The sequence below is a fragment of the Amphiprion ocellaris genome, chromosome 20 (genome assembly GCF_022539595.1).
Source record: "Amphiprion ocellaris isolate individual 3 ecotype Okinawa chromosome 20, ASM2253959v1, whole genome shotgun sequence".
Classification (NCBI taxonomy): Eukaryota; Metazoa; Chordata; class Actinopteri; family Pomacentridae; genus Amphiprion; species Amphiprion ocellaris.
In genome coordinates this window covers 994,138-1,016,477 of record NC_072785.1, presented here as the reverse complement: position 1 = coordinate 1,016,477, position 22,340 = coordinate 994,138, and the positions used below count along the sequence as shown (strand labels likewise).

Genomic DNA, 22,340 nt, shown 5'->3' with positions numbered 1-22,340 from the left:
ATATATATATATATATATATATATATATATATATATATATATTGCACAAGAGTTTTCTAATCATCAATGAGCCTTTCAACACCATTAGCTAACACAATGTAGCATTAGAACACAGGAGTGATGGTTGCTGGAAATGTTCCTCTGTACCTCTATGGAGATATTCCATTAAAAATCAGCTGTTTCCAGCTACAATAGTCATTTACCACATTAACAATGTCTACACTGGATTTATCATTCATTTAATGTTATCTTCATTTAAAAAAATGCTTTTCTTTCAAAAATAAAGACATTTCTAAGTGATCCCAAACTTTTGAATGGTAGTATATATTTATTTCTTGTGTGTTTTATTCTTTATTCTTATTGTTTCAGTCTGGAACAGGTGCTCAATGTATTTCACTGCGCATTATACTATATATAATTGTGTCTGTGATAAATAGGTCTTGAATCTTGAATCAAACTCAAATCTCTTCTGTACAGCATAAAGTAGAGAAGCCCTTATGGTTTCACATGAAAACTATTAATGTTATTTTCTGATACTGCTGCTGTTCATTAACATATGTAATCATAATGGTCAAACTTTTCCTAAACCATCTAAATTCAGATAAAAACATCCACCCTGCTAATTCCGCCCTTTCATGTACCAAGAATTAAACCTACAGCAGAAGAAGTGTCTCCTTTTCATTCATGTCCTCATCATCTATGAAACTGACCTCCAGAAACCACAGGACATCACAGGAGGGATTCTGGATGTACTTACTGAAAGAGCTGCTATTGATGATTGGCTTACTGATTAATCACTTTTCTCATGTGAATTCATGTTCTCTGTAAACACTGCTGATGGTGTGGGGATTGGACTGAAACTTCCAACATGCTGCTGAGAATGGGGTGATGTCATTCCTGCATCACATGCAGAAGTCAACAACACAGTACGACATCCCAACAGTAAAAGAAAAACAATGAACTCACATTTGTAATATAGAAGTTTATTTACTGTTGACTTTAATGTAAAAATAGTTGCAAAGCAGATGTATTCATTGAGGTATTTTACAACATTTAAAGCAAAAGCAATACATTTAAGTAAATTACTAAATATACAATAACTGAAGCTAGTGTTGAACATGTATACATATGTGTGTGTGTGTATATATATATACACACACACACACATATGTGTTTTATATATATATATATATATTATATATATATATACATATATACGTATATATGTATATATATGTATATGTATATATATATATATATATATATATATATATATATATATATATATATATATATATATATATATATATAGATACACACACACACACACACACACTTTATATATGATGAAACAATGAAACAATGTGTGAAACAAAGTGTGAAAATAACTGTTCTTATGAAACTTGAGGTTTTGGGCTTCATGCTACAGCAGTGTGGCACAGTGGGCAGCAGTTGTATTTGCTGATCTCCTGCTCTAGAGCGCAGTGTTTGCACACACTGCACATCCAAAACTGGTACTCCTGGATCTGCAGACCTGTCACAATGCATGTGGGTAATTTTCCCTCCATCCTTAAAAAAAAAAAAAAAAAAAAAAGGACAAACAGAATTTGTTTAGTCATTTCAGAAAATACTTTTGGCAAATTTAAAAACACAGTAAAAGATTAAAAAAAAAAAAAAAAAAAAGACAAGGTGCTTCCAAAAAAAATGCACATACACCAAAGTGTCTCAGGCTCTGGTGATTCTAGCTAACAGTTAATTGCTTTCTGAGTATTTGTACTAGTTAGTGTTATGTTTGAACTATAATATTGTTCACTTCTGTTTAGAAAATCACTTGTGGAAAACAAGACATTTTGGAACCTATGTTTCAAAAATTTTATATGAATTTACCTGCTGCATTATATACACTGTTGTTTAAAAGTTTGGGGTCACCAAGGCAATTTCATGTTTTCCATGAAAACTCCCACTTTTATTTATGTGCTAACATAATTGCACAAGGGTTTTCTAATCATCAATGAGCCTTTCAACACCATTAGCTAACACAATGTAGCATTAGAACACAGGAGTGATGGTTGCTGGAAATGTTCCTCTGTACCTCTATGGAGATATTCCATTAAAAATCAGCTGTTTCCAGCTACAATAGTCATTTACCACATTAACAATGTCTACACTGGATTTATCATTCATTTAATGTTCATTGAAAAAAAATGCTTTTCTTTCAAAAATAGGGCATTTCTTAGTAATCCCAAACTTTTTAATATTAGTGCATATGTACATGAACTTTGAGTAATGTCTGTTATCTTGCATTTTTAGTCCTAAATTTAGTCTGTAGTCACGAGAAGAAGAATCTTTCATACAACATAATTCACAGGCCAAATATGAATTGAAATATGTCTTATGCAGTTTGGTTTTGGAAGAATATAACTGTTGTAATCCTCATCTGGAGTCAGACAAAACCCTCAGGAAATGTCCTCACAGTTTCTCACTACACAGTTTAAAAGTATGTTGCATTGTGAAAATGCTTTATCTCTCTCTTGATATTCATCTCCTTGGCTGAGCCAACTTCACAAAATAGCCTTTAAACACACGTAAAAATGGCAGGACCAAATCTATTTATAAAGCAAACATTTAAAAAAATGTGGTTGAAAATATTTTTGTGAAAGCCACCCAAAACATGACAGTGTAACTGTGCAGCTCAGGGGACCAGAGCCAGTGTCCCATCAGTAGATATTGAGGGAGTTTAATGTTAACACAGTGGAGGACTCACCCCTCTGAGGACCTGTCCAGCTCCAGCATGCGGCTGTCCTTGGGGGTATGCTTGGTGAAGATCTCCAGGGCCAGGTCCTCATAAAGCTGCCGCTGCTCAGCGTCCAGGCTCTCCAGGGATTCCAGTTTGATGAAGGCCTGTGAACATGTGCCAAAAGCCCGGCTGGCTGCGGAGCAAATGGCAAGCAGAGAGTAGATCTCCACTGCAGGGATGACGTCCTCATACTCGCGCAGGTGAAGGGCTGTAAAAACGGGATAAACAGGCAAATTAGAATTCCACTCTGGCTCATTCTAGGATGCCTGATAACTTGACTTCAGACAGTTTTTGCTATAAAAATATAGAAAAAAAAAAGGACATAATGTCTAAGTTATGCCATGTGACTGCTTTTTTCAAAATATTAAACACAAAACCTGTTCTCATTGCACTCTAAACCTCAACAGTCCAACAGTTTATTTGTTAATTAATCAACTGTTCTTATATTGAGGCTCAGACTGGACTGCCAACCATTACTATGGGCTTCTATTAAAGATAGAAGAAGGATTACTATTTGGGACAGTCAGATTTTTTTCATCTTTTCTATCAAATATTCTATTAAAGATAATTTCAAACTGATTTGGCCACATAACAGTGCTTTTCTGTTTAAGCTGAAAGGTTTGCTTGGCATAGGCCTTACAGGCAACACAAATCCAATTTTGCTGACGTCATGTTTTGCACAGGCTTGTATATGTAAATACATTATTTATGTATCCCCATACATGTTGAAATACTGTTCATAGCATGTCCGCAAAAAGCTTCATTCAGCTCCATGTCAAGCTCTATGAGGGTCAACACAAGTGGCAATGACTTAAGACCCAGATACGAAGGTGATTTTGCATTCAATTTAATTTCTTATTTGCCATTTTTAAGTCTTATCTAATTTTCTTACAAATCCACAATCTTCATTTAGGTATTTGTTTTCTCCTCTGCCAGTAAGTCATCGCAGAGTAAAAAACACAAATACAAATTAAAACAATCTTTACTACTGAGTTATTAAAAAGATAAAACATTATCAACATTAAGTGGAAAACTGCAAAAGCTGAGCTCCATTAGACTTCAGTTTGTGAAACTGTTAGGAGCTCTCGGTCACGGTACTGCAGACACTGAGAAAGAGAATATAAACATTTATAGAGCAGCAGTGGAGTGTTTAAACTCAGACAACAATAAACCCTGAGTCATGAGATAAGAGTTTTCACCATGACAGACATGAGTAGTTCGATAACCTAGCCTAAGTCATATCAAATTACAGAAACATGCAACACAAATTTAATAAATATCTGGAGTTATACAGTGACTGTTTCTGGTAGTGTAGGTCATTCGTGCACTTTACTACCACTAGATGGCAGAAGAATCCCAAAATTAAATCAGAACCAGGGTCTACACTGTCATTTCTCAAGCGTGTTGACTTACTTTCTCCATTTTTAACTATCAGGGAGACTGATCTGATGACTGATGATTGTATCATGTATTTGCAATCAGAATGTTACAGTAATGAACGACGCACAGTGGCTCAGTTGTTACCACCATCGCCTCACAGCTAGAAGATCACCAGTTCATGTCACGGCCTGGACCTGGATCTTTCTGCATGGAGTTTGCATGTTCTCCCTGTGCATGTGTGGGTTTTGTCTGGGTTCTCCAGCTTCCTCCCACAGTCCAAAAACATGCTGAGGTTAATTGATCATTCTAAATTGCCCGTAGGTGTGAATGTGAGAGTGATTGTTCGTCTGTACATGTAGTCCTGCGACAGACTGGTGACCTGTCCACGGTGTCCCCTGCCTGCGACCTTAATGAGGATCAAGCGGCGTATAGATAACAGATGGATGAATGATGATATATTGTTGTCTACACTTGTGATAACAGATTTATTCCTAATCTTGTATGAGAAGATAGCACTAGACAATCATAAAATTTGTGGTCTGACTTTCATTCTAAATGTAAATGATCACTGTAATCTGAGAAACAGTCTAAATATGATGTAGAAGAAAAAATGCACAGTAACAAGCATAAGAAAATAACAGCTCTTATAGTCAAGCAATTGTTGAGTAGGTGAGTAGAAAAACAGGACTGTAACTAAAGAATATTTTCAGAATCTCCTATTTTCTTCTACAGTTACAGAATTTGATGTTTAAACTGTTGGACAATAGACACCTCAGTTTCTCAGAGCTTTTCATCTGATCAACAATTCAAAACTCAAATAGATTCACTTTATAGTGTTTAAAACACAAAAACAGCACATTCTGAATCTGGCTAAGAAAAACTGATAATTATTTGAAGATCAGAATTGTTAACAACTGGTTCTCTGCCGAATGACTACCTAATTACTGGACTAGAATCTGTTGTATATGATTTATTAATGCACTGTAGTGTTGTGATTCGGTACCTGTGCGCATGGCATTCTCCATGTACCCGCCATACAGCTGCCTTTGAGCAAGCAGGAAGAAGTGATATGCCTCTGCTCCACGCCAGGCATTGTCCACGATACGACTGTCTGAAGACGTTGCATCTTCCTCAAGCAGCCCAGCAAGTGCAAATGTTGCCTAATTACAGCAAATGACACATACAATGATATGTATACTAAATTGAGCATAGTACAGTAAATGATGACTCTCTATGCATTTAAAGTACAATTTGTATTTCTAAAATACTCCACAAACAAGATCTAAAAGCTTCAATTAAACAAAATTGGAAACATTAGGTTTAGAACATGATGTGTGTATACTGTAAAGTCCTCTGCAGTATTTTACCTCAGACTTCTTTCCTTTGGCTTTGCTCTGCTGTGATGTTTTCACCTGCTCATGGTAATTTTCAACAAGATGTGCTGCCAGTACATAAAGCTTCTTCACCCTCAGAGGTCGGGTCCTTTTCTTAGCCTCCTCATCTGCGATCTGCAATCAAGAGCCACTGTCATACTTCATTGCACTGTAAGCTTAATTTTCAATGTACAATATTGTTTCCCCCACTCAATAACCCGTTATGATGAAGTGAAAACAAGTTTTTAGAAATGTTCATAAATTTATTAAAGATCAGAAACTGATATCTATAATTTTCTAAAGTATTCACACCCTTAATTCAGCCCTTTGTAGAGGCCCCCTTTGGCAGCAGTTACAGCTTCATTTTATTGAGTGTCTGGATTTCTGCCCAGAGTTCAGTTTTTGTCTCATCAGATCAGAGAATCTTTTCCCTCGTGCTCTCAGAGTCCTTTAAAATGCAGTTTGAGAAACTTCTAAAGAGCTACCACATGGTGGAAACTACCTATAGCAGTTTCCATCTAGCTGTTCTGCTTTAAACACCTGATTGATGGAATGAAGCTGAGATGGCCATCCTTTCACAGCAGGTTCTCATATCTCACAATTACTGGGAAAACTCAAGCTATCAGGGTAATTTTTAACTCATCAGTATGGTAAGAAACATAAGCCTAATCTTTTATGTATGTGCATTGTCATGTAAGTGTCATGAATTAAAAGAGAAATGAAGCATTATCAACCAATAACTGATCTGTCTTTGGCTGATCCTGCTATTTTAAGCCATGGACGCAAAATACAAGATGCAAAAGCAGCTATCACATATACTATTTGAAAATAGGAATGCTATCCTGGTAGATACCTGCTTTAATTTAATATACAGTACCATTCAGAAGTTTGGGGTCACATAGGCAATTTCACGTTTTCCATGAAAACTCACACTTTTATTCATGTGAATTCATGAACACTACTGCCTGCTGACGATCACATGATTGCGATCCTACTACAAATCCACCACTGCGGACTTATGTCGGAAATCATACAACGGCTGAGCAGCCTCGGTAGAGTACTGCGCTCTCTGACTGCTTTTTTTGTTAACTTAATGTTATCTTCATTGAAAAAAGTACGTTTCTTTCAAAAATAAGGACATTTCTAAGTGACCCCAAACTTTTGAACGGTAGTGTATGTGTGCTGGCCAGAGGTCATTAAGCATCAGCGGAGACTTAGTCATGGTACCTTTGTACTAGCTAAAGTCCCACAGTGCTCTCTGCTTGTCAACACGGAAGCATGCACCTCCAATGGTCACCACAGTACCTTAAACATGAGTTTGGCAGCTTCAAGAAAATGGTGAGCTTTCCGATACAGTTCCACTGCCTCTAGAGTTTTATTCTTCTCAAGAAGATGTGAAGCATATTTGGAGAGAAGAGATTTAATCTCCTTCATGTTGTGGGTCCTGGCCAGTTCCACTGCTTTGTTCCACTGTGAGAAAACAGTCATTCAAAAGCAAAATTACAATATCATTTCAACAGCTTTTTAATTACAATATTTGTCCAAATAATCTGATCAATGTAAATCAGTAAAGGTCAGCATTAAAAATGCAATCTTTACTTGAATTTAGTTTTCAGGGAAAATCAGTTTTTAGCTAAATCTGTTTTTTGTCTCACAAAAAAAAACATATAAGCCAGCTGTGGCTCAACATTTTGGACAAATATAACCACTGCAGCTTCCATTATTAGGAAATCAAAGATTTTCTCTTTCTTTGAGGCAATCCTGAACAAAGAACGGTAAAACATTTTTCCTTTAGCTAAATATTCACATTTATATTGGAGGAGCGTAGTCTGAGGGCAGTATTCACACTCCAGAGCTAAATATCACTCCGGAAAAGGAGGGAGTGGGAGGACGGCAGGTGCCACCTTGACTGCTGTATCAGACTGTGCTGGATCTAAAGATGACTGAGGGAAGGCTGTGTGTGTTCAGAGTGCTGCTCAGAAACTCTGGCGCCGCAATTTTTCTGTCTATCTCACACCTGGTTCAGATGGACACATGTGTCAACTGCAGCTTTGGGTTGGTTGCACTTAAGATAGGCGTTCACAGCCTGCTCACACATGCCCACAGTGGCAAACATCTGTCCAATCTCCTACAACATCAAGATGGAGAAAAGGAGTGGAAAAGAGTGACTTTATTTTGGATTATAGATTCAGAGTCAATGATGACATGAAGGGATGAAAACAATATCATGTTTAGTAAAAAACTAAACATCTGACTCACCGGCAACAGTTTATGATTCTCTGGCAGAAGGGCAGTCAGCTTTTCAAGGCCATCATAGTCCTCTAACATGTAGTAGCATTCTGCCAGTCTCTCCTGGTTACGGCCCTGAATGTAGTACTGCACTGCATTGACCCTTGAAAAAGAATATCGTATTTAAAAGCTACAGTGAGACTGATAAATTATCTCTTTTTTAGAACAACAGTCACATTCCCATAACTAGTTCTCCCCATCTACATTAGCTGTGAAGTGATCCCTCCCTAATTCTCTTCCAATTTAAGCAATAGGGGGATAAAATGCATTCTTCTGTTCTCTGCAAAAATGCATTTCAAAGTGACACTAATATGAGGACATGGATGTGGCAGCAATTTTTCATTTAAAAAAGTACTAGATTGCTTGCTGAAATACTGCCCTACAACTCTTTTTTCCCAAAAAATATACATACAATGGAAAACATTACACAGGTAAACTTGTACTGTAGTCTACAATATTTCTATACTAAAGACAGTAACCAGAGAAAGAAATGGTTCAACAAAAATTCCATACCATTTCTGTCTATCAGCAAAATAGTCTCCGATTGCATTGTATGCTTGTTCAAGGAGAGCATCATCACAGTCCCCAGAACCAGTTTTGAGCAGCTGCAGCACCTTGAACCAGTCTCCTAGCTTGATCCTGAGGCTGATGGCAAGGTCCCTACAGAGACACACAAATCCATAGTCCACCATCATGTCTAAAGAACAGATGCATACTACAGGATGAAACTGCCATAAAAAAATGACAAACTGAATTAAGGACAGCATGAGGCTGATCGTACCTGCGATCCATATCCAGATACATGCGGTCAGCTTCCTCAAACCTGCCAAAGTAAGCTGCCACTTCTGCCTGCTTCATGGGTTCACTTTGCAGGTTGCCCAGGCGCTTCACAAACTCAATGCCCTGGTAGTCCTTGCAGCGCACAAAAGCCTGCTCAGCCATCTTTAGATCCAGTTTCTGGAGGGCTGCCTCAGCCAGCAGTCGCCTAAAAGGTTCGTAATAAGAAGAGATGGAGACAGAGCAGTAGTTAGTTAGTCAGGTAGTTAGTTAGGTAGTTAGTTAGTATAACAATGCCTGTGTGGCAGGGTGTATTTGCATACACTACTGGCCAAAAGTTTGGAAGCAACTTCCAAGTTTCTGCTCACAATGTCTTTCTCAAAAACCAGTATGAATTCTGTGGACTTCGGGATGTATTTACTGCAGGATCAGACTTTGCTTTCATTGATATGCACCATTTTCCTCAATTTACCTTTAGGTATACATTCAAGTCACCACACAATTGCTGAATGAATGTAAACAAAAGAAAAGAAGGGCTTAGTTTTAGAATTGAGAAGATTTGCAAGAGTCACAACTTCAGTGCATAAGTAAAAAAACAAACCACAGTTTGCACTTAAGCTCTTTAAATTTTTGTGAGTTTGCATCCCAGTGAATCTCAATTGTGTCCATATCTTTGTGACTACCACAGAAATGGCTAGAAAGAAACAGCCGAGTAAAGAAACAAGAGTACAGATACAAATACTTGATTATTGTAGTAAAAATGTATTCTGAATAGAGACTCTTCATATCATAATCCCGTTTACCATAGTATACCAATGAAATTATGTTTTTTTTCTACAAATTTGATCTTGCTTCCAAGCTTTTGGCCGGTAGTGTACATCATTACATCCAATCTGTTTGACTTAGATTTGAACTGGAATGAAGTTATATATGTGATAAAATTCAATAATTCTTGTATTTTATACAGTCTGAAGTGATCATAAAGACTATCTTCATGTCATGGACTGTATCTGACGGCTAGAACAGGAAGGTAAATTTTGTTGATGCTGACACATTTTGAGGAATCCTGCAAGAAATGACACATCAGTCAGAGAACACACAGCAGCAACAGTGATCACACTGTTTATATATATATATATATATATATATATATATATATATATATATATATATATATATATAAATATATATATATATATATATATATATATATATATATATATATATATATATATATATATATATATATATATATATATATATATATATATATATATATATATATATATATATATATATATATATATATATATATATATATATATATATACATATATGCACAGTGGTATAGTGGTTAGCACTTTCGCCTTGCAGCTAGAAGATCCCTGGTTCGCGTCCCGGCTTTCCCGGGATCTTTCTGCATGGAGTTTGCATGTTCTCCCTGTGCATGCGTGGGTTTTCTCCGGGTACTCCGGCTTCCTCCCACAGTCCAAAAATATGCTGAGGTTAATTGATCATTCTAAATTGCCCGTAGGTGTGAATGTGAGAGTGATTGTTTGTCTCTATATGTAGCCCTGTGACAGACTGGTGACCTGTCTAGGGTGTCCCCTGCCTTCACCTGAGTCAGCTGGGATAGACTCCAGCCCCCCATGACCCTAATGAGGATTAAGCAGTGTATAGATAATGGATGGATGGATGGATATATATATATATATATATATATATATATATATATATATATATATATATATATATATATTTATATATATATATATATATATATATATACACACACACTACCAGTCCAAAAATTTGGGCACACCATCTCATTCAATGGTTTTTTCAAAATTATTTTCTACATTATACATTAATACAGGAGACATCAAAACTATGAAAGAACACATATGTAATTATGTGGTAAACAACAAAGTGTTAAACAAACCAGAATATGTTTTATATTTTAGAATCTTCAAAGTAGCCCCCTTTTGCTTTGATGACAGCTTACTTGACTTCTTGTTGTATTTGAGACCATCAGTTGTGTTGTGTAAAGGTGGCATTAGTACACAGTGGATAGCTGTATTTGACAACTGTTAGAATCCATAGTATGGCAAGAACCAATCAACTCAGTCAAGAGAAATGACAGTCTCTCATTATTTTAAGACATAAAAGTCAGTCCATCTAGAAAATTTCAAGAACTTTCAATGTATCCCCAAGTGCAGTCGCAAACACCATCAAATGACTACCACAGCATCCTGCAGTGACATCCCATCCCATCCAGTCTGCGTTTAGTTGGACCACCATTTATTCTTCAACAGGACAATGACCTCAAACACACCTCCAGGCTGTGGAAGAGCTATTTGACCAAGAGGGAGAGCGATAGAGTGCTGCATCAGATGACCTGGCCTCCACAATCACCTGACCTCAAACCAATTGAGATGGTTTGAGATGAGATGGACCACAGAGTGAAGGCAAAAGGGCCAACAAGTGCTCAGCATCTCTGGGAACTCCTTCAAGACTGTTGGAAAACTATTTCAGGTGACTACCTCATGAAGCTCATCCAGAGAACGCCAAGAGTGTGCAATGCAGTAATCAAAACACAGGGTGGCTATTTTGAAGAATCTAAAATATAAAACATGTTTTGACTTATTCACACTTTTTTGTTTACTACATAATTCCATGTGTTCATTCATAGTTTTGATGTGTACAGTATTAATGTACAATGCAGCAAATAATTAAATAAAAACCATTGAATGATAATGTGTGTTCAAATCTTTGACTGGTACTGTACGCATATTTATACTGAGATGGACAGTAGGAGCTTCTGATAGTAGCTACTGATGAAGTTCTTTGCAAAGTTTAGAATTTCATCTCTTGACAAATCTAATGTACAAAGATTTCATGTAAGGACATTTGGATTTTAGTGATTTGTACTAATAATAATATGTATTCCACACATATCAGGTTCATGAAAGATTTTGTTTTTCAATGAAAGATAAACTGTGTAACAAACCACATTAAAAAAACAACCGAGGAATTGAGTATGTAATAGTAGTGTGAGCTACTGGAGAAACAAACTTCAGCAGCTATGAGTAAACATTCATCACTGTACCATTAAATGAATACAAAAATTGTTGACAAGGAAAAAGCAGCTTGAACATAAAAAAAAACCAATACAAAATAAGCACAGGGGCACTTTTGGATTTACCAGAGTCTTGGGTGAGGATTGTCTTCAATGAACTGTGAAGCGTCTTCAATGCCTACTTTTTCAATCAGTGTGCGGCTGTCTCTTAGAGAGCGGATTTCAAAGTTGATGAGGTTGTCTTTGTTTGGTCTCTCTGGATCCTGTAAAGTAACATCCCTTAACATGTTCACTCAACATATACCTTTAATGGTTCTAGTCACATGAAGAGCCTTTCTTCACGTCTGGTGTCGATATAAAATGATCAATTAGCATTTTCTTTCTTGTGCTGAGTGTTAATCAATGTAGAGATAATGGATATGTGAATATAACTTTTAAATATGGTAATTCTTCCTACTTCATGAGATTTAAAACAAAAAATAAATTAAAAATGGAATATAAAAGTTAACAAAATAAGTATACTGACATTGAAATCCTTATTTATTCATTTTTAAATATCAGTGCAATTGTGTCTGGGCTTCATGCAAATACAGAACAACTTTATTTAAAAGTTTACCTTCATGATTTCATCAAGCAAGACAGATTTGATTTCCAGGTCCTCGAAGTTGCAGATGTATCCAGATGTTTGGATGGGTTCCTGTTTTGTAAAATACATTAAATAACTGCAACAATCTAACGAAGAATGAGGGAAGGTTTACTTTCTAATAATATGTGCTGTAATTCAGATGTGTTTCTAGATCACTCACCTCTGGGTCTAGGTTCCTAAAGACATACATCCTGGTCTTTTCCATCATGGCGAACAGATCAGGGTTGTCATTTGCCCACTTCATGTCCCAAACATCTTTGCGCTCAAACTTGGATGGATCCCCTGCAGATGCCTGGTTTCCTGTCCTGTCGTCTGTGGCTGCACGAACCTCCAGGTCCAACAAAGTCAACACGCCTGCGATATCGATTATGGCCAGACGACTAAAGACAGCAATGATTTCATGTGACAGCAGTTCCAGTGATAAAATCCAAAATCCAAACAGATTTATTTTAACAAACTGTATTTGAGCTGATTAACAAAGGATATCTCTACACTGCCACTTTCTGTTTCACCAAAAACAACAGCTAATGCCTACCTGGAATTGCAGTTCAAGGAGAGATAATAGGCTCTGTTGTTCAAAGTGTATTTCTGGATGAGAACAACATTTGGAAGGCTGTATCTGTGGATGGTGCCAGACTCACGACCCTGAAAGAAAAGACACTTTTGCTTTAGTCTTGATTTCATGGTATGATTTCATATTCTCCCATAAAAACGGGTGTACCTACCACAATCAGAGTCTTATCTGTTGCTGTAATGCAGCAGATTGAATCTCGAGTGGCCTGAAATTAAACAGAAACACAGATACTGTACATACTGTATTTTTACAAAAAATGTCATCAATATATTTGAAATTTCTTAAACTTATTGCAAGACTTAGATTTTCAAATAAATGATTGAGACTGTTTGAGTGAGCATTATCCTGTGAAAAGGGCATTGTATTTGAATGCAATTATATGAAAAAGAGTTCAAATCAAACGATTTGTTAACAAAACCACATGCTGTACTGCCTTACAAATGCCTCAGAAGTGTCTCTGTAGTCTTTTTGAATCTGGGTATAGCATGTGCAAGACAAGAGATCAAAAATGTTTCTTACTGTGAAGGCTTTAGCAAAATCTGGACCACTGTCCCCGGTTCCAGATGGACTACTGTCAATGTGATAGAACCTAGAGGGGCAGGTAGTGAGAATACGTGAGAAAGAACCAGAGGGACAGGCAGACAGACAAACAGTTGTTTGCCCCAAGTTGACCTGTGGTCCAGGTGCTAGGACAGTCCTGGCAGAACATTGGGTCATTCCCAGCCTGTCTGGAACCTCAGTGGCATTTGATTTAGAGCAACAAATCCCTCTCATTGTGCTGTCAGTGCAACAGTGAGTCACTGTAACAGTGAGTCAATAAACCTGAGGCTTCATCCACTGACTCACAGAATCTAGCACGGTGGTGATCTTGCTTTCCTGTAACTTTCCATGGTCTGCTTGATATGGCCTGCAAGTCTTGACAATGTTAATCCATCTCCCTGCTCACCTTCTCCCTGTCTATCTTTGTTATATAACTGTAGAGTGCTTATGATATCCAGTTTAAAGTTTTACTCTGCTGTAAATGTTATACATATTGCTGGAAAAAAAAACTCACCTTTCCCTTCCCTCTTTCTTTGTTCTGGTCACTTGGTTGATCTCCAGGGCAGTCAGTTTCTTTGCCACTCTGTATTGCCACAAGTAGAAAGCTTCTTTGGATGCAGCAATGACATGCGTCTTGGTCATGGTGACAAATATTGGATCTAAAAAAATTAACAGATTTAATCACAATGATCTGTATAGAGCGTATAATTTTGTGTCACTTGGGGTTTAATAAATGTCCATCAGCTTCCTATGTCATTTCATGGATGGAGTGTGTACTCAGCTTTTGGCCTCAAAGAGGACTGCATTATCAAAGAATTATAAAACTTTCCATTTGTTTCACTCAGATTTATATTTTATTTGTTTGGTTAATGAAAAGGAAAATAAAATACAGATTATTCTCTTACAGTAAACTAGGCCAAGCTACATAGACAAATCTGGCAAAATAATGTGAGTCATTGTAAATCTTTTCTGTAACTTTAAATTAGAATGAGATTTTCTGTGTTGGTAAATTACAACATACCAGTTCTGAGAGAATAATACAGTGTGTTCTCAACACAGTTTGACTTTGCCTGTTTGAACAAAAAAGTCATCATAAGGTCACCAGAGGAGACACATCCAAACGGCACACACTTCACTCTTTTAGTGTTTACCAAGTTGGGATACCTGAAGTCTGTCCAGACCACTCAGCCAGTCAAACCTGCAAACATTCGACGGCGTCTAGCAGAAACAGAATGCTGAATATCTGTGCGATATAAAAACAGCCAGTACTCACTGCTATAGGAAACTATGTAAGTGCATGAAGTAACTGTGGGCGGCAGGAGGCAGGATGTCAGCTACAATGGCTCCATACACATGGTGTGATCTCTCACACTGGCTTGAAGAAATACACCAGGCTTATGCTAAACCTGGACTTTGATCATTCCACTGCTGTGCCACAAGTTTATCACCACATTCACTGTATGCGAGTTACCAGGGCACATATGAGAAACTTCCAATTCAGCATATGTTCTCTTGAAAATGCAAATCCAGAGGCATTACAAGGTGGATTTTTCTCTCTTTACTACACGTAACTCACCAATCTCAATGTATTTTGAGTCCAGTGGAGTTCCAATGGAGTTGCACAGAATCAGGACATACTGAAAGACACACAGCAGAGCGACATTATTCTGAAGGTCTAAGTATAACTCTGTGTCAAAACAGATAGTCCTCTTTTGGGGTGTGAGGTTTTAAATTGTACGTTACCCTTGCATGATTCCCAGACTCTAACTCAGCATCCTCCTATGAGGCAAAGCATTAGAAAAACAGGAGGCAAGACAGCAGAGAAACATTTGTGACCCTTGCTATTTCAGATCACTCTATATTCACTGCACCTTCCTTACTGCATTTCTCCCCTGCTACTCAGTGGGGTAGGATTTAGTATAGAGCTTTAAAAGCAATAAAAAGGTATATAGTGCAGTAACTTATGTGTCAAGTCAGTCTGCAATGTTTCATAAACATTACAGATCCTTTTTGTGGCCATCCTCTCACTGTTAGGATGTGTAATCTGTCAGAGTTCATACCTGAGGCTGGGTGTCATCTGCTTTGCTGGCCAGGATGCAGAAGTCCCCCGATGTAGTGATTGATATCAAGCTCTTGACATATTTCACAAACTTCTCATTGTTTTTGGTGTCCCAGAATACCACGCAGTACTCTTGCCCTTCTGGCTTTGTGTAGGCGTACACCACGGTGCTGCAACAGTAGCCCCACTGTTAAGAGACATGAAAAGGCTGCTAAGATTCACCTAAACCACTTACAGTTTAGTTCCTGACCTAACATCATATCTTCCTCAAACGGACAAGAAATTAGATTGTGACAAAGCTTCGTTAGGCTTCTTCTCTGATTTATTTCTACAGTTATTTTATGTATCCCCCAAACTATTTAATACAATCAATGAATTACTCTAGTTAAATTCCAGTTAAGAAGAAGTCTGTAGTTAACAAAAGCAGCATGCACTCACAGATGTATGCACTGTGTGTAACAATAAAATTGCTGCAAGGTGTTATTTTAGACTCAGAGTGGGGAGAATTAATGTCACAACTGTAAATCCGCCCTGACGAAGACTGTATATTTCAAACTGGACAACATGTTTTAACATTCTTAAGTGGTTATCTAATAGAGTTTAAAGACTGTTTCTTTCCCTTAAGTATCTTTGATTGGTGTGCCTTTGCAGTATGAGTCACAGGTGTTGGCATTTACCTTGTAATCTGGCCTTATGTTGGCAAAATAGATGTAGGAGTCCACAGCCAGGCTGATTCGCAGCCCTCCTCCCTCCCAGGCAACTCCTGACATCTGCTTCCCGGGCACTTTGAGAGTTCTCAGATGCTGTGTAAACACAGAAGATCATTAACAAAGCACAGTTTCACCTTGCTAACCATCCTGCAGCATTTTTAGAGCCAAACTAGGGTTAGTGTGGGATTTAGGTGTGTAAGCTTGAGAGATACAGTATTGCCATAGCTGAAAATTTAAGTTTGTAGAAAAAGGTGAAAGCTCCACCAACCAACCAGACTATCTAGACGAGAGTTTTAGTAGTGGGTCATCGTAATGATCATCAATATCTTTACTTGTATTTGAAGAGCAAGAATGCAAACACAAGTGTGGTGCTGAAGCAAATTGTATCGCTTAAATATTCAGATCTATTATATTAGTACTTACTCGGATCATTAATAGAGAGTTAAGTAGTAAATTACATTTATTTTTTATAATTACAGATGGTAATAACTGAACTGAATTTTCTCTCTCACACACACTTCTGTGCTTGCTATAGTCACTCATAGGTATGAGGAGTTTAAGCCTGACAGGTTACTTCCTCTTTTCAGCTGCTTTGTATGGAATGATCGCAGCAAACAGGACATGTAGACTCCTGCTGCTATACCTGACTTCTGTTATGCATTTCTTTTCTTTTTCTTTCAAACTTTTTTTTAAACTCAGATGGGAACAGTCACCTTACTTTAGAAGAAAATTTCAGGGAAGGTCAGAAACGACAAAAAGACCAAGTGATTAGATTTTGGCAGTGATGCAGCTTATAGTCTGGATCCATGGATTTGATAAAGATTTCTGTATCATTGTGAGACAGCGTCACGGCGTCACTGTAACCATGACAACAAGTGAATGCTGTGTCAGCTGCCCTCTAACGATCACATGATTGTGATCCTACTACAAATCGACCGCTGTGGACCACAATTTTTTAAAGGTTTCATCCATCGGAAATCATACAATGATTGAGCAGCCTTGATGGAGTACTGCGCTGTCTGAGTGCTTTTCTTGTTTGAAATACTGAATCTCATTGACAAAGATAGGTGTCCTGTTTTGAAATCATGCTGGCAGGATTTTTTGCATCCAGGGACATTTGGTTCCACTGTCCTACAGCCCACAAGGGTTAAATTACAGGTTGACAAGGAAAATCTGATGCACAAAAATCATAAATGTCTGTATGTTGTAGAGAGTTCTTCTGATTCTTTTGCAGTTCATGTCATGCAACTTGCCAGTACGAAACACAGACAAACAGACATAAGGTTTTATTCAGCTTGTGTGTAATTTACATGATGTTTAATTGTCTTGTGATTAGACCAGCTTTCTTTCAGGTCCACACAGAGTTAGGTTAGTGAAGGAAATGTGTATGCATTTCTGCGAGAGAGACCATAAAGGACAAACTAGTCAGGTGGTGTGTGTGTGTGTGTGTGTGTGTGTGTGTGTGTGTGTGTGTGTGTGTGTGTGTGTGTGTGTGTGTGTGTGTGTGTGTGTGTGTGTGTGTGTGTGTGTTTGTTCCTGCAGAGCAAAATCTTCTTTATCGATTAAGACAGACCAATGGTGTGTACTTTCCTTGGACATGAAGTTGTGCTGTTGTTGTTGCAGTTTGGTAGATTACTGTTAGGATTACAGATTAGTACGAAACAGTACCACCAGTATAAGTCGAGACAGACTTATAGTCTAAAGCATAAATGACTCCTCAGATATATATAAATCACAACAAGGCACCGCACTGTTTAGTCCGAATAGTGAATTTCACCTGAAGAGCTGCTTGCAGTTATGAAGCTCAACTATTTCACAACATGCTGAGATTTCTTTCTTTCAAATTTCAGATCCCAACTGCAAGCTGTTTCATTTTTAAATGAAAAAGAAAACTACTGATAAATGTCAATAGTACACAGTATACAATATATAATAGTGAAATGTAAATCAATATAATTCTAACTCTCTGAAGCGCAAGCTCACCTCTCCAAATGGGGTGTAGAACTGCACCACATTGAACTCTTTCTCCATATTTGAGGCTCTGAGGGAACCTGCCACTGCCAACACACTGCCACAATGGTTCCACTGGATACTGACCACATTCATCAAAGTGTCTAGACACACCGGGTCTGTAGAGAAAGGCAGGAGCACAGAGCAGCAGCATTAGCAAATATCAAATGTTAGGTAGCAAATAAGTCTAAGCATGAAACCATACTGCAATGTTTGAAAGGATTTCTGGTTGCTTACTTTCATCATTCTCATAACGCATAATCTGGCACCTCCCACTGTCGAAACAGATGGCAAGACATGGGCAGTCGGGCTCCACGTAACCCCCGGTTCCTGCATACCAGTGGATACCTGCTATACTCACAGCTCCAGTCGCACTGCTGAGACAGCTGATGGTCATTTTCATCTGAAACATAACACACAATATAACAAATCACTTAGATTGTTGTATAATAAATAAGCACCAGTTAAATTATTCTTAATCTTATTTTTCCTGTGGATGCATAGTGGAAAAGTATGGCAGCGATGATCAACTTAAGAATTTACAGTCAGAAATGTTCAGACCCTCCTCACATAGCTGCAGCTGGCATCCACATTATTTTGTAAACCACAAACGAGATCATAGTCATCAATGTAAATAGTTTGTCCTAATATAGTTCTTCTCAAAGCCACCAATTTTGTGCATGGAGTGCCCAGTAAACCCATAACCATACAAATAATTGCACTGCACTCTTGCATTGCACCATGTGCTTCGATTCATGAAAACATCAGCATCTGTAGACTTAAGAAACCATGTAGCACAACATGGGCGCATACAAACTATTTTACTATCTTTACTCTATTTTACTTGAACTCACAGACTTACTATAAAATTTCCTTGATTGTCATAGATCTGTACTTCTCCATTGACCATGCCGAAGAGGAGGATCTTGCTGTCTGGCGACCACGCCACATGAGCAAGCTGACTCCCCTTGAGCTCCTTTCCCCAAATCCGGTTTCCTACAAAAAAAAAAAAACAAGGCTATTATCCTACTGTACATGTTTATATCTGCTTGCGTAGAATGTGAACAAATCAATTTATTGATTTAAGAAAACTAAATCCTATTGTAAAGCAGCTTACCATCTACAGATCCAACAATGACTGCCCCATCTTCATACACAATGCAGATCTTTTGACCATCAGCGTTCCAGCTCATGCTCCGCACCACCGACTTGTTCCTGTTGTTGATCATCTCCTCATACCACGCACCTGAGGAAGAGACAAACACAAACAACTGTTATAAAATACACATTCATTACAAGACAATCTGTATTTTAGTCTGACTGCTGTAATCACCTTTGTAAAGCATCCATACAATGATGAGTCCATTCTGGTCACTGGTTGTCAGCTTTTCATATTGTTCGTTCCATGTGACCACTTGCACTGCACCTGCACATATGGTAATCATGAAGTGTTAGATTGTTTTCCTTTGGCTTGCTTTCTTAGGTCTGTGTACTGCCTGACTCAGTTTCCTTTTAGTGGACACTGCCGATTACTAACATCCTATCAAACAGCTTTGGCAAAGACTGAGTATAGCTTACCGCTGTGTCCCTCTAGAGTCTGGTTCATTGATAGATTACTGGGTGCAGCAAGACCTTTGAGTTTGGCATCATCTGTTGACAAGGACAGTAGACAGGCAATTTAGGTAGAAAGCAAATGTCAGTACATAGTTTCTATCAGTGTTGTGGCTTTGTTATTCCTAACATTCTTCAGATTCAGATTTAGAAAACTTTATTTGACCCCAGGGGGCAATTAAAATTGTTTATCACAGTTATGCAGATAGGTGGGCTGCACAGTGTCTCAGTGGTTAGCACTTTCGCCTTGCAGCTAGAAGATCCCTGGTTTGCATCTCCGCCTTCCTGGGATCTTCTTTCTGCATGGAGTTTGCATGTCCCCCCTATGCATGTGTGGGTTTTCTTCCGGTACTTCGGCTTCCTCCACAGTCCATAAACATGTTGAGGTTAATTGGTAATTTGAAATTGTCCATAGATGTGAGTGTGATTGTTTGTCTATGTGTAGCCCTGGGATAGACTGGTGACCTGTCTAGGGTGTCCCCTGCCTTCACCCTAAATCAGCTTGGATAGGCTCCAGCACGCCCACCACCTGCGACCTTAATGAGGATTAAGCGGTGTATCGATAATGGATGGATGGATGGAAGGTATGTCTTTCTAACACACAGAAAGTACAAACTTGTATTATTTCTAATTATAGTGATTCTACATAGAGGCACCAGTAATGAGTCAAAAGGCTTATAAACATTTTCAAAAGATTTGCTTCACATTGCAAGAGCCGCTGTTTCACAAGTCCTCAAATCCAAATCACATTATATAATAGTTCTGACCATAATGAACACCCTTTTGATACATGGCTGAATGCATGGCACATATGACATTATTCATTACAAACACTTTAAAAAAAACATTTTTTACAGTTTAATTTCTATCCATTACGTATACACCGCTCAATCCTCATTAGGGTTGCTGGGGGTGCTGGAGCCTATCCCAGCTGGCTTGGGGCGAAGGCAGGAGACACCCTGGACAGGTCATCAGTCTGTCGCAGGGCTACATATACAGACGAACAATCACACTCACACCTACGGGCAATTTAGAATAATCAATTAAACTCAGCATGTTTTTGGACTGTGGGAGGAAGCCGGAGAATCCAGACAAAACCCACGCATGCACAGGGAGAACATGCAAACTCCATGCAGAAAGATCCCAGGTAAATGGTAAATGGTCTGTATTTATATAGCGCTTTACTATACCGTAAACGATACCCAAAGCACTTTACATTATACATCACATTCACCCATTCACACACACATTCACACACTGATGGTGGAATTTACCGATTTGTATTTATATAAATATATGTATACATAACAGATGATATTTTTAAAAATTGAGGCTATTCTCTATTAAGTAGAGGTCCAGGACATGACATGAACTGGTGATCTTCTAGCCGCAAGGCGAAAGTGCTAACCACCAGGCCACTGTGCAGCCCCAGTTTCATTTCATTTCACTAATTGATATTATTCTGGTCGATGTAGAATATTTAAAAACCAGTGAAAAAGCTTTCCTAATGCTAAGCAGCTGAAAACAGTCCCAGCCCTCATCAATTTACTGTCAGGCAGCAGATGAAGGTGACATGACACTGCATTGGCCACTGAATGTGTTTAGACGGCCTTTGTCAGTATTTGGGCTTTACTTTTCATGCAAAAAGCATACAGTTTATGGTAAAAGCTGCAAACTCTTGGTTTTAATGTCCCTCTAATGTCAGGTGCAGCTAGATGTGGAATCCCCAGCTGGATGTAACAGGACTATTGCTCCATGCTCTCTACATACCTGTCTGGGTCTCAAGCTTCAGTACTCTCAGGAGCCCATCGTCTCCTCCACAGGCAATAAAGCCTTGATCTTTGTTCCAGGAGACACATTTTAGATGGATATTGCTGGGAATAGCAATCTATAAGACACAGACAACAGCCACATTGTTAGCCAACACTGTGACTTATTCCACGTTGATGGGGTTTGCTAAGCTCTCACCTTCTTGCTGAGATAAATAAACATGATGGTGGTGACAACGTTTACGGACGTCTGTAAGTTACACAAAGTGTTTACAGTGTACTTATCCGACTTAACATAACAGCACAGCAACCTAACGTCGGTTAGCAAACTGGTAGGCTAAAGCGAGCTAATATTTTCAGTCGACATCAAGCGGCCTCGACATGGTGATTGTAAGCCTATAGCGTTAGCTTAGCTAGTTAGCAGTTGGTGTTAAGAGCCTAACGACACACAGTTACGTATCACTAAGACGCTCAAAATCTTATAGTCTCACGAATTCAAACGCCGACTGCAATTATAGCAAATACGCCTAGCAAAACGATTGAAAAAACTTCAAATTCGACGTTTCATTGCTTGTGTTAGAAGACTTCATTGCCTAGAGGCTGGAGCTTCTCTGTCTCCCGTAGTAACCAAAAACCGGAAGCTTGGTGTTTGTAGGTGCCTGGGAGTTGTAGTTTTTCATGCAAGCTCTGTCTGTTGGCACCTCATTTATTTGAACTGTTTATTTG

At 38.2% G+C, this 22,340-nt stretch overlaps 1 protein-coding gene across 2 annotated transcripts; it reads right to left on the bottom strand.

Moving 5' to 3' along the window:
* Positions 1-1,320: 1,320 nt before the first annotated feature.
* wdr35 (WD repeat domain 35) lies at positions 1,321-22,241 on the bottom strand. Of its 2 annotated transcripts, XM_023274207.3 has the most exons (28): positions 21,814-22,241; positions 21,616-21,733; positions 19,813-19,884; positions 19,568-19,660; positions 19,352-19,480; positions 19,097-19,230; positions 18,472-18,637; positions 18,208-18,353; positions 16,192-16,317; positions 15,516-15,701; positions 15,199-15,234; positions 15,032-15,092; positions 13,970-14,114; positions 13,435-13,504; positions 13,067-13,120; positions 12,877-12,986; positions 12,502-12,721; positions 12,312-12,392; positions 11,822-11,958; positions 8,621-8,824; positions 8,353-8,499; positions 7,810-7,942; positions 7,568-7,678; positions 6,856-7,020; positions 5,545-5,685; positions 5,181-5,337; positions 2,765-3,005; positions 1,321-1,569 (listed from the first exon to the last, which is right to left on the bottom strand). In XM_023274207.3, the coding sequence occupies exons 1-28, from the start codon at positions 21,835-21,837 to the stop codon at positions 1,419-1,421; spliced, it is 3,558 nt and encodes a 1,185-aa protein (XP_023129975.2). In that variant the 5' UTR covers positions 21,838-22,241; the 3' UTR covers positions 1,321-1,418. The 2 variants fall into 2 exon arrangements, with proteins under 2 accessions (XP_023129975.2, XP_023129981.2); XM_023274213.3 differs by lacking the exon at positions 15,199-15,234.
* Between the last annotated feature and the right edge of the window lie 99 nt (positions 22,242-22,340).